The following is a 12,822-nucleotide window of genomic DNA, read 5'->3' as shown; positions in this document are numbered from 1 at the left end:
CGTCTCCTCCAGGCCTTGCCTGCCACGACCGGCGGCCAGCCTAGGAAGTTTCCATTACACAACCTCTGATGTCCTCCAAAGCTTGGAGATCGCAAGACCTGCCCTTGATCTTCCACAACCAGGTCGGCTCACCGCGGCCTTTTCTGCTTGGCCGCCACGGCCAGGTCCGGTGCCGGGGGAGGCGCGGCCCCAGCAGTGCTGCTCAGACTGCGCGCACGCCTCCCACGGGGTCTCGCTGAGACGCAGGAGGCCTGGGGTGGGGCCTGCGGTTCTGCGTTGCCAACAGGGGCGCGGGCAGTGTCCATGCTGCAGGGCGCTCCCTCCGAGGAACGAGGGTGCACACACATGTGTGGCGCGTGCCTGTCCTTGTACGTCTGTGAGTCTGCCCAGACCCTTCGTCTAGGGGTTGGAGCTCAGAACCCGAGAGGCTCTGAAGCTGCAGCCCATGATGGAATGGCTGCTTTTCCCCGGGAAAAACCTGGACGCGCCAACCTGACCACTGACTCAGCAAAACACAGACGGCACTGGGGAGGGACCGGAAGGTGATGACGGACGCACAGCTGCCCCTGCGGCCCAGATGCACAGAGCCCAGGCCCCCGGGGGCACGTCCTGAGCAGCGGGCGGCCCTGAGATCCACACACCTGAAAAATGTGGTACTTCACGTCGCTGATCTCAATGGTTTTGCTGCTGTTGCCGTCTTGTTCTGATTTATTCGTCATCAGCGTCTTGAACCTGGAGCAAAGGAGATGGAACCAGGCGGGTCTCAAACATGACTCGACTCTATCACCGGGCTCCGAGGGCACCGTCACCGGATCCCTCCCCAGGAGACGCAGCATTGTACAAATTACTGCCGTGCTCCCCAAATAATTCTTGGCGAGTGTGCTTTACACCATCTGGGCTGACGGCTGGGCTGAGCCCCGTTCTGTCCTGGCTGCCCCCACGTGAGTGACCATGATGCCTGTGGCCGGACAACTGACTCCCCCTCCCAGAGTATTTGTTCTCTAACAATCAAAAGCAATTACTTGGGCCGGCCCTGTGGCTTAGCGGTTAAGTGCGCGCGCTCTGCTGCTGGCGGCCCGGGGTTCGGAACCCCGGGCGCGCACCACTTCTCCGGCCATGGTGGGGCCATGTCCCACATACAGCAACTAGAAAGATGTGCAGCTATGACATACAACTATCTACTGGGGCTTTGGGGGGAAAAAATAAATAAATAAAATCTTTAAAAAAAAAAAGCAATTACTCGACCAGAAAGAACGCTACCTCAGAGAGAGCTCCTCCTGGAGCACTCTGGGCCCTCCCTACTGTCCCTGGGGGCAGGGGTGGGCTCCGTGGCTACATAACAGCACTCTGCAGGGCGAAGGCTCTTCTCCAGCATGTCACTGTCACCTCATGTCTGAACAAAGCTCCCCCACCCCTGGGGCTGGGACTATTATTCGAGGAGGCCGCCTACCTGTCAGAGGCCGTCACCAGCAGGACTTTATGCGCATAGAACAGCTTTCCCTCCACCAGGAAGGTCACGTCCGACATCTCCTTGTTGTTCAGAAAGTGAGGATCTGTGTCAGAGGGGAAGAGGGCAGGGCGATGACTGAGGAGAATCCTCGGGGAGTTTCTTAGGCGTGCTGAGGTGTGTGTGGGGGGGACACAGGGTGTAGAGCAGAGAAACCGAGGCCGGGGTCTTGGCGCGTGGGAAGGGGACAGGAAGACAGAGAGAGGGAAAGAAAGAGGAGAGACGGGTGGCGAGCGGAAAGCGCGGGCACGGGGCCAAGCCTTCACCTAGTCTGGCCGGCAGGGTCTTCCGGATCTCGGGGATGCTGGGGATGGGGGTGCCGCCATAGCAGTGCGTGAAGATGGCAGCCAGCTGCTGGATGACGGAGTCGTTCTGCAGAGGCAGAGAGAGGGCTGTCAGCCGCCCGCCAGCTGTCTGCTCGCAGCTGCAGCCACGTCAGGCTGACTCCAGCAGTCCCGGCCAGGTCAGGGCAGCCCCGTCTCCTGTTCCTCCCAGCTCTGGCTTGGCAGGAGATGGCTGTTCCTTCACCGATTCCCCAAGTGGCTTTTCTGGCCAGGCCCCGGCCCAGGCGAACCACGGCCTCGGCCCTCTGCAGCCAGGCAGCACAAGTCTGTGTGCGGCGGGGCCCACCTGTGGGGTGCGGGGGCTGGCCCCATGTTTGCCTGGCTGCATCGGGGTCAGGGCTGTGGGCTCTGGACTAGAGGTGGGGACCTGCCTGCGACACTCACTTTGCTGGTCTTGAGGATGTCGAACATGAGCGGCAGGCCCTCGGCCACCAGCTCCTCGCTGTACTCCTCCTCCTTGATGGAGCCAAAGTCCCGCAGGAGGCTCTGCACCACCGAGTACCGCGACTGGGAGAAGGATGTCCTCAGAGACTCGAGCCAGACGTGCAGCTTCCAGGGGACACCTGGGCCCGGCAGTGGAGGGCAGCCGTCACTCACCCGAGCCCCCACCCCATTCCTGCGTGCGGAACACCCTCTCGCCGGGGAGCCACCTAACAAGGGCCTCACCGAGAGGTCGGAGGGGACTCCAGGCCCTCATCAGACGGGGTGCAGGGAGCCTAAGCTCTGAAAATCCACAGCTCTGCCTGGGGCCTTTCCAGTGTCGCCCCAGCACCCACACTAGCCCCGCTGCTCGCAGGGCCCTGGAATTACCTACTTGGGAGGACCTGTTAATTATGGGGGGTGGCCAGGTGGACTCAGATGCCCAGAAAATATGCAGGATGCTCAAGGACACACGGCCCCTCGCCTGTCCGGAAGCTGAGACGAGCCCCGTCCCACCCAGGAGAGCCACACCAGCACCCGCCTCTGGTCCGTCAGCGCACATCCACCGTCACCTAACTACTGTTTACCAGCTCCCCAGAGTGTCAGCGGGGACACGGAGTAATTTAAGTACTTTGTGGAGGCCGTGACCAACACTAGTTGTGTTCCCAGTAATGAGAGAGAGAACATCTTATCCCCCGGCCTCACAGTGGATTAAAAAATGGACCAATGGCATTCCCCAGGGACACGATGATGTGGGCAGTGTTAGCATCCTCAGCTGGCTGACTACTGGTGGGAGTGACATCCCATTTTACAGTGGAGAACACTGAGGCTGACGTGCCTGGCAGGCCGTGTGGCCTCCTGCTGTCTCGGCCCAGCGCAGGGCATTGTGGCCCCTGTGATAGTAACACTACGGCCATCAGGCGCTGCGTGCTCAAAGTGAGCCAGCCCTGGCTTCATGTGACTCCACATTCTTAGATGAGGACCATCAGTACCAGCAAAGGCGGCACGGCTGGGATCTCACTAGGTCTGTCTGTCTATCTCTCTGTCTGACTAGCCTCCCTGGAGGAGAGGAGGAGTCCACAGACTTGCAGACCCGAGGACTGAAGAATTGGCCGAGTGACAGAGAGCATCTAGTTGACCAGAAGCGTTGACTCACAGTGCTACAGACGCTCCCAGTGCTACGCATTCCACGGCTGTGACCGGGGAGGACAGAGGCCAGAGGGCACAGAGCTGAGGCGATGACCTGGAGACGCGTCCCCGCTAAGGACTGTCTAAGGCTCAGGGCAGCTCCTGTTCTGGCCGTCGGCCACCAGCCTGGGTAGACCGAACTCCCTGTGCTCGGGCTCCGTGCCCGTCGCCCCGTGGGCCCCGGCCCTCCCCCGGTCTCCAGAAGATCAGAAGGTGTGCACAGACACACACAGCGCGCGGCCTCACCCAGCGTCCTCAGCTCCATGGTGATGTCCACGTAGCCATGCTCCGCACTGTAGTACATGGCCTCCTGCAGGGCCTTCGTGCGGGTCCGGCTCAGCCGCACGGGCCCCTCACCGCCGCTGCCCTGGCTGGACGTGTCACTCTCCTCCACGCCCTCGGCCAGGATCTCCTCCAGGGACAGCACGTCTGCTTTGGCCTGCTGTGGCTGTGTCAGGAGCTTCCTCAGGACATTCCTGTGGCCGAGGACCAAGGAGGTGAGGCGCCCACCCCAGCCGCCCTCCAGCGGCCCACAAGAGCTGCCATGGGAGGTCTTCCCCTCCCAGGCAGGCTGGGCCAGGGCTCTCAGCGCCCCTACCCCAGACACCTGGGCCAGGAGGGGAGAGCACAGGGCACCCTTCCCTCCTACCCTCCTGGTACTGCCGAGAAGTCACTGGCTTTGGGGCCAAGCATGCTCTGCCATCCTGGCTGTGTGACCTCAGGTAGGTTGTTCTGCCTCTCTGAACCCTGACTGCTTTGTCATCTGTAGAACAGGGCATCAGCATCACCCTCTTCTGGGGTTAATGTGAGGCCAACGTGACGGCATTGAACACAGAGCCTGATACACAGCAGACCTCCTAACAGTACACGTGACAGCGTCTGAGACACAGGACAGACTGCTGCTCACTTGCTCCCCTTCCTTCCACTAATGAGAATGAAGCGAAGATGCTTGCACAAAATTCCGTCGTATATACGGTCATGTGCAACATCAGACCTGGCAGAGCACGTCCCCATATACCACTGCACTGAACCGTGTGAGATCCCATCCATGGGTAGGGATATGTCTTGCTCAAGGTCACACTGGGCAGGAGTGGAGACTCAGACCTAGGACTTCTGGCTCCAAGTCCCAGATCTGTCACATCCTGTGGCCTGAGGCTCTGGGATGGCTGCAGCATGGGTGGGCCCAAAGGCCACCTGGGGGGCTGAGCCTCCTCCCTCTACCCCCGCCCCACTTTGTGGTGGAGCCAGGCTGTGCCAGGGAGCCAGGCTTGTGGTCCCGAGACCCCTTGAGGGACCTGGGGTCATCCCCACAGGGTCAGCCAGCTGTAGCTTTGCCAGCTCCACGAGGTTACAGAGCGCCCGTCTGTGGCGGGCCATGGTACGTGAAGGTGAGTCAGCCACCGTGCTGCCCCAAGCAGGCCGTGTTCCAGAGAGGGAGTGAGAAGCAGAGGAGCAGACGGGCCGCCTCCACACGGGGTGACCCAGCTACAAGAGGGAAGCACGGGTTGCTGGGCGGGGAGGAGGCGCCTAGAGGCCGCGACGTGCAGGACAGTACCTGAGGGCCAGGCCGGTGTAGGCGGTGGGTGTGGGGCAGGGTGGGCAGAACGTGCAGAGGAAAAGCATTCTAGGGGGGCCCAGCAGGAACGGGAAGTAGGTGTCCCCCCCTGCCCTCCTCTGCCTTCTAATAACCTTCTCTCTGTCTGCCTCTGCCCCGGAGCTGCCTCACAGCTGTGTCTCGGTCTGCGGCTGCCCTGCCACACCCCTGGGCAGGCGTGGCTCCCACCAAGCAAGGTCCACCATCTGCCCTTGCAGCGGGATGTAATCTCCCGCAGAGCCGCTGGGAGCCTCCTCCGGGCTGAGCCACACGCTACGTGGAGGCCCCTGCCTGCAGCTCCGCAGAGTCACCACCGAGCGGGAAGGGACGTGGCCCCGAGGCAGCCCGGCGGGTGCAGGGTACAGAGTCTTACAGGAAATGGGAGACCCAGGCCCTGTCCCAGGTCCGCAAGGAACAGGCTGTAGGGCCCTTCCAAGCGACCCGCCCTCAGTGCTCCAGGCCCTCCCACTTCTGGGGCCCCTGTGCTGGCGGAGGGCCTGCATCTTCTTTCTGGCTGGCTCACCCACAAGCCCCCATCTCTGGAAAGATCTGCAGACCTAGCTTGTCTGCTCCCCACTGGGGAATTGAGGCCCCCAAGAGCCTGTTTCGTGCCCCACATCACACAGGGCAGACCCCCGGGTGGGTACCTGTGGCCGTGGGCGGCCGAGTGGCTGAAGCAGTTCATATCCTCGTGGAGGGAGGAGGCCATGCCGTTGGCTTCGAGCATGCTGAGCAGGGGGTCAGCGCCTCGGCTCAGCAACAAGCTGACCAGCTCATAGTTCCCTACAAGACAGGCAGACCGAGGACGCTGACACCACGCACACCACTGCGCCCCTCTGCTGGTCCTGCCTGCGTGCCGAGCTCGGCAGAAATGCTGATGGATGGGGCGAAGGGGCCCAGGGGCCCAGAAGGAGGGGCTTCCAGGCTCCCACAGGGATCTGCATGTGCAGCCGAATGTCTAGCTACAGGACCCCAGCCTGGGTGACGCTGCGGGGAGGGGCAGGGAGACCCCTCGGGCAGTTGGGGCCTTGCCGGGTGGGCAGCGGGGGACCTACCCGCCGCAGAGGCCAGCTGCAGGGGTGTCTCCGCATAGCTGTCTTCGCCGCCATTCACGGCTGAGCCCTCCACGTGGGCACCGGCGTCCAGCAGCAACTGCCAGGGCACGGGGGGGACATGTCAGTGTGGCGGGGAGGGTCTGGGACGTGAGCAGGGGGAGGCTTTGGGGACAGCTTAGTTCCCTCCAGGCAGGTGACCAAGACCTGCTCACCCGGCAGCCAAGGAGCCAGTGCTTGAGGACTCCAGGTTACCCGCAGGGCTCCAAGTGCCTAGAGTCTTCACCTCCATTCCTCTGGTCTCAGACCAAGCCCTAAGCTGGGGGCACCTCTGAGCTGTTTCTCTCTTCAAATGCTTTCCCGTGAACTGGGTGCAGTGACCACATGCAGATGAGCAGAACAGAAACTATCGTCCCCCATCTACTGGGGGAAACTGAGGCTCTGGGAGGCAGCAGACATAGTAGGGAAGGCATAAGTGTCAGGGTCAGAAAGAGCTGAGGGCCGTGCTGGCCGCTGACCGTGAGTGACCTGGGGCAGGGACCTCACCCTCCGAGCCTCAGTCTTCCTCTCCTGGGAAACGGGACGTGGCCTGCCTTGCGGCATTGTTGGGGATTAAATGGACTGATGCTCAGCCCTTCACAGGGGTCAATGACTAGCGGGTTCAGGGTTCTCACGAGAGGTTCAATGAGCACCCCAGGCTGGGAAGTGCTGCTGGGGCAGAGCCTCGCTGACCAGGAACCAGGTGGCCTCTACCCCTTCTGGCAGGGCAGCCTTGCCAGGGCACAGAGGGGGCAGGGTTAGCAGACATGGAGCAGGTCCACTGAGCCGGCTCGGCTCTGCCTTGGGGCAGGTGTGGTGTCTCTACCACTCCAACGGGCAACTTTCAGCTCTTTCCTTACTGGCTGCTCCGGAGGGAGCCACTTTCCTTCCCGCCCAGGTTTCTGGAGACCAAACCCTCCTGAGCCTGCACGTGGTCTAGGGCACCCGGCCAGGAGACCAGGCGTGAGGCCCCAGCCCACCTGGCAATCCGAGGGCCCACTGTGCACGGGCCAGGCTCACCTGGACCACAGAGATGTGCCCATGCAGCACAGCGAACGTGAGCGGCGTCCAGTGCCGGCTATCAGGGTGAACAGAGGGGTGTCTAGGAGAGCTGCTTGGAACCTGGAGAATACCACAAATGACCAGTGGTTTCTTTGGTGGGGGACATTCCTGGGCAGGCGACACAGGCACCTGGGCTCAGGAGGTACCATACAGGGACCATGACCAGGAGTCAACTCAAGCACTTTCTATATTTGATTAGTAACGTCTGCCTGGAGCACCATGTGGACAAGGCTCAAAGGATGTTCAATTAGCAATGTCTGCCCTAGGCAGAGAGATGGCAGACAAGGGAACACTTTATGCCTCAGAGGAGCCAGAGCTAGAAGTGTTGGGGACCCAGGGATGGCTGGAGTCAGGTTGGTAAAGGGGAAAGGTGTCCAGTAACAGAATCATGGCCATTCTCTTCACCCAGGTCCCCCCTCAACTCACTCCCTCTCACACAGGAAGCCCAAGTCTTGAGGAAAAATCCTCTTTGCTAACTGCTCTCCATGCATCTCCTATTTCCAGTCCTCTGAGACACATCTACCTAGTTGTCCAAACACTGGCCGCAGCAGGAAACGGAAACCCTGGGGTGTGGTCGTGCTGGGTTGGGGCCAGTGCAGCCCACTCACCTGGACGTCCAGGTTTGCCCCGGCATCGATCAGCATCTGGACCATCGCCTCGTCCCCTGCTGCACAGGCATACATCAGCGGCGTCATACCCTGTATGAGCCAGAGCAGATGCTGAACTGTCTGGACACAGCACACGATGACACGTACCCCGTGGGCCTCTGCCCCAGAACCACAGATCCGATCTCCGGCCTGCTCGACCCAGCTGCTCACCCTCAGCAATCCTGTGCCTTGTGCCCCTCCAGCCCACCCTCCTAGGCCCCCTGGACGGACAACACCTGAAGGGTGAGCAGAGACATTTCCATGAGCCACAGGACATGAGGTGAGGAGCACAGGCCCCAGAGCCAAACTCCGTGCAAAGAACACCTCCGCGTGGGGAGCTGTGAACTTGCACAAGTCAGTGCACCTCTCCGTGCCTCGGTTTCTCCATCTTTACAATGGCAGTAACAGTATCTCCCTCACAGGATTATTGTTGAGTGTGAGTTACTACGGATACAGTGCTCAGCACAGAGGAAGCTCACCTTGGTGAAGAGCTAATCATCTCTGCTACCACCTCTGCTGCAATGTCACACCGCCACCCCAACCCGCCCCAGGCCTTGTGCGTGTGGATCGCCCTGGGAAGCGATTTTTAGCACTCTCTCATTTAATCACCTAGGACCCCCATGAGGGAGTGCTGTTATCATCCCCATTTTACAGATGAGGAGCAGAGGGCGGTTAACTCGCCCAAGGCCACAGGGAGCAGGAAGCACGCCGACGGGAGGCCAGGTGACCCGAGCCGGGAAGCTGGCCTCTGCAGCGGCTCCCGGGGGGGAGTACTGGACTCGACCATCTCGTGCTACCGAGCAGTCAGAGCTTCTCCAAAAGCCGGGCCAGGCCCTCCCTGCGATCAGGGAGCAGTTAACAGGACTGCCTCCTGGCCAGGACTCCTTCTCCTCGGCCAGGAACAGCACAGGCAGCAGCACAAAGTGTCACTGCACGGGTGGATCCCGGCGAGTGTGCTGGGAGCCTCATGATGTTATTTACTGGGTCGCTTGTGTGTAGACACGGTCTCCCTACCTCATAAATCCTTGCCTAGTGCCCAGAGATGAAGAAATGGCCTGAGATTAATCAAGAGCCAGAGAACAGCTGACCCACACATGGTTCTGCGAATGCAGCGCTGAGGGAACAGCCAGGACTGGGCATGCAGAGAAAAGCCGGCTGCCACGGAGTGAACGTGTGGCTGTCTACGGCCTCTGCACACGCCTCACCACCGTTCCCTCCACACAGCGGTACGCAACTCGGAGTTTAAACCGGGCTGCGAGCCTTGGGAGGAGAGCTCACTGTTTCCTGCTGCCCCATCCCCACTCCAGGTACGTACTGGAGGCTGATTAACAGATTTCAGGGATAATCATCGTCACCATCACATGGACCAGAAAAACCAGAACACGCATTTAGTGAGCACTTACTGTGTGCCAGTGGCAGAGTCTCACAACGACCTCTGGGCAGGGGCTACCATCCCCCGTGCTGCAGCTGGGGAGACTGAGGCTCAGGGAGGCAGAGCAGCTTGTCTCAGGTTGCATGGCTATGACGTAGAGGACTAAAACCCAGGTCTATCTGCAGCGAAGGTCATAGGCCTACCTCCTGTGCTCCGAGGGGGCAGAGTCCTCACCCGGGGGAAGGCTCCCGGAAAGCCCTGGACCTGCGCTGACAGAGGCTCCCCTGGGAGAGCTGTCACCCAGCCTGTCACCTCCTCGCTGCCCTGCTGCAGCCCCCCTCAGCCTCGCGGGCCCCCGTCCCAGCATGCGCCCCCTCAGCCTCATGGTCCCCCGTCCCAGCACGCACCCCAACTGTCCCACTTCCACACTTTGCTCCCCATCATCCCCTTGCCCACTCCCCTCTGCTTCATCCCATCCTCCCTCCCTCAGGCTTGGCTCGGACCCCTCCAGGAGGAAGCGTTCCCTGGCCGCCCCTGCCTGACCTGTCGAAGACCACTTTGGCCTCATGGTTGCCAGGCGCTTCATCAAGCTCTACACGGTGCTGTCACCTCATCCAAGAGCGCCACCTAACCCCTCAGGTGTCCTCTATCTTGCCCAGGCCTCTGCGGGGGCTTGCAGACCACAGTGCCATTGCCTACGCTGCAGGTGCTCACAAAACATTGTCCAGTAAACAAACAGGACACTGCAGGGGTTAAGAGCCTGGAGGCAGATGCCTGGACTCTTCTAATGCCAGCTCTGCTCCTTGCTAGTTGTGTGGCCTCAGGTAAATCAACTTCTCTGACCTCAGTTTCCTCATCAATAAAATGGGGATAATACCAGTACCTACATCACAGGGCTGCTGTCAGGATTAAACGGGTTAATCTGTGCACAGCGCTTGGAACGAAGCCTGGAACATCCTAAGCGTGACGTAAATGTTAGCTGTTCACAGCAAAAACAACAAAGCAAACAAAAAACTCAAGTTAAATTCCACCTAAAACTGTAAATCACCTCCAACATTCCCTTTCCTGGCTTCCTTTTACTCTTTAGCACTTTTTCTATATTTTACGTGTTTATGTTTCTCAGTATCTGCCTCCCTGCAAGAAGGGTGACTGTGAAGGCAGGGGTCTCTGCGGGCCTGGCATGTCGCAGGCACGCATGAGGCTCTGCTACAAGTCTTAGTGATTGTCATCCACAGCTTGCGATCAGGCTGGCTCCTCTGGACTTTTCCCAGCCCTGCACCACCTGGGACAGTCCCCAGCCTTCCAGTGAGGTGAAGCAAGTCCCCGTCACAAAGGTTTTCCACGGGGTCCTGGGAAGTCTTCAAGCTGACATCCCGCCTGGAACAGGCAGGGCACGACTCAGGAGGTGCCCACCTCTTAGCAGCACAGAGCTGAGCAGCTCTCTTCTCGTTTGGGACAGAAAGGACCCTGCCACCAACTCTGGCAATCACAAATCCCTGATTCTGGTCCCTAAGCCCGGCTAGTGGAGCTCTCAGGACCTACTTGGTCGTCCACGGTGTTAACCCCATCCGGGCCCAGGGCTTCGATTGCCTGGTTGATGAGGTCCGTCCTGCCGCAGCTGAGCATGCGGAAGCCCAGGTCCTGGGTGAATTTTTCAGTGGCTGCTCGGGCATCCAGCCTCCGGAAGGAACTGAAGCAGCATTCGGGCCTGCACGGAAGAGACCGGGCTGTGTTAGCATGCTGTGTGTGGACTCCTTCTGCTGGGACACAGCTTCTCAGTGAGACGTGACATAGCTGTGCGAAGCTGACGTGTGGCCTCATCATGCTCAGTGACATAAAGAGCACATGCTTCCGCTGTTCTACAAACACGTTAAAGAAGCTCTCTGAGCTCCTGAGAGCTGTCAATTTTCAGGAAACAAGTCCCAGCTAAAGTAACCTATTGGGGGTCAGCCCTGAGGAGGAAGAGGCTCCGGCTAGGGCCTGGGCCACAGCGCTTGGTTGTATCGTTTTTGCATGGAGAAGGCCACACTCAGTTTCCAGAACAACACTGTGGCCAAGCTCCAGCTCCCAGCTCCACATCCTCTCCCCCAAGGCTTCCTGGTGAGGCCCAGAAGAGACAGTGGACAGTGGCCCAGAATCCAACTGTGATCACGGAGAGGCACAGCTAAAACCTGTGTCTACAGAGGCACGCCACAGGCTTCCAGAAGGCGGCTTCAGCCTGGAGTCTTGGTTGGGCCAAAGCGTAGAAAGTTCATGTCTTAGAATGAGGTTCCATTTGCCATGGAGACAGAGGTGGCCATAACTGGCAGAGTGCCAAAAAAAAAAAAGGATGTAAGGCTCTCACAGGCCAAGGATGGCCAGAGGTAACCTTTGGAACAACTTTAGGAGACCAGTCCAAGACAAGGCAGCCATGTGGGGAAGGAAATTAAGAGCCCAGGCTTAGGGTCACGTGGACCTGGGTTCAAACCTGGGTGTGGCCACTTTGCTAGCTGAGTATCTGCGGGCAAGTTAGTGTTCCTCCCCGATCTTCAGCTCTGTCTAATGTGAGCATGACAGCCCTTTCTTCTCTAAAGTTGTCACGAGGACCAAGATAATGCATGTCAAAAAGAAGGGCTCAGCACAGCGCCTGCACTTAGGGGTACCCAGGAAAGTGGTGCAATTATGGGAAGACAGGAAAGAGGGCCCCTTCTGTCGCTTAGCCCCCCAACACTCCAACAGGAGAGACTGTGAGAGCTCTCCTGCCCAAATCTAAATGTCTGCTCTGTGCTCAGTGGCTGCCGAAGATGCATCTACAAAGCAGCCAAGGTCCAGAACGATTGGTTCTCACAGGCGTGGCATGTGCAGAGCAGGCCCTTAGAGCGGCTGGAATGTGCTGCCCTCCCCCAGCCCCCGGCAGGAGAAGGTTTGCAGGGGCTGGGCACAGAAGCCGGGGCCCTCCCGCCTCACTCCCCCCAGTTCCCCCCGGTTCCATACTTGAGCTGCCGGGGCTCACAGTCCAGGCCGGGCAGCAGCAGCCGGGCTGCCTGCCGGACGTCACCACTGTCCACGGTGAGGCTGCGGCGGTGTTCCGCGTAGGTGAGGGCCACGCGCATCCACTCCATCAGTGGCGGCAGCAGCATGAAGGGCCTGCGAGGCAGCAGAGAGGGGTCAGGCCGGGTGCGGGCTCCTGGAGGGGCGGAAGGGGCCCCCCCTTCAACATGCACTCTCAGAGAACGGCCAGAGGCTGCGCACCCCATAACCTTCAGGCCTGAGGGGAGCAGGGGACCTGATCCTTCTCCTCACAGAGACCCCAATTTGTCCTACTCCACAGAAACTCTGTCGTGGGTCAGAAGGAAGTCCTGTCATGGGCCATGAGGAGAAGCTGCAAGCCTTAAGTGCCCAATGAAAGAAGCGGTTTTCCAGTGTGTGGAACTGGGGACTCTTGCCGCCTCCAAAGAATTCAGATGGGGTCTCTAGGTCTCCCTCTTTGCAGAAGGGAAGGACTACCCAGGCTCCAAACCCAGCATTGTCATTAGCAGCTGTCCCTGCCTCACCACAGACACCCCCGAGCCTGTTTTCTTCACCTGTGAGACAGGTAACACCTACTCCTCAGGACTG

The 12,822-nt window shown here is 59.8% G+C and overlaps 1 protein-coding gene across 1 annotated transcript in view; it reads right to left on the bottom strand.

Moving 5' to 3' along the window:
- Positions 1-12,822, bottom strand: part of ABTB2 (ankyrin repeat and BTB domain containing 2) — a 167,220-nt gene that overhangs the window by 6,146 nt on the left and 148,252 nt on the right. The window contains exons 4-14 of the mRNA XM_004436847.3: positions 12,199-12,351; positions 10,768-10,933; positions 7,815-7,904; positions 7,165-7,266; positions 6,109-6,205; positions 5,701-5,836; positions 3,706-3,935; positions 2,236-2,414; positions 1,774-1,879; positions 1,451-1,553; positions 642-732 (exon numbers count right to left, since the gene is read on the bottom strand). Of these exons, the coding sequence (XP_004436904.1) occupies positions 642-732; positions 1,451-1,553; positions 1,774-1,879; positions 2,236-2,414; positions 3,706-3,935; positions 5,701-5,836; positions 6,109-6,205; positions 7,165-7,266; positions 7,815-7,904; positions 10,768-10,933; positions 12,199-12,351 (1,453 nt within the window). The remainder of the gene's footprint in view (positions 1-641; positions 733-1,450; positions 1,554-1,773; positions 1,880-2,235; positions 2,415-3,705; positions 3,936-5,700; positions 5,837-6,108; positions 6,206-7,164; positions 7,267-7,814; positions 7,905-10,767; positions 10,934-12,198; positions 12,352-12,822) is intronic.

Source organism: Ceratotherium simum, chromosome 34 (genome assembly GCF_057802395.1).
Source record: "Ceratotherium simum simum isolate JZ-2026a chromosome 34, ASM5780239v1, whole genome shotgun sequence".
Taxonomy (NCBI): Eukaryota; Metazoa; Chordata; class Mammalia; order Perissodactyla; family Rhinocerotidae; genus Ceratotherium; species Ceratotherium simum.
The sequence above is the reverse complement of the archived record's forward strand: the minus strand, read 5'-3'. Positions and strand labels throughout refer to the sequence as shown.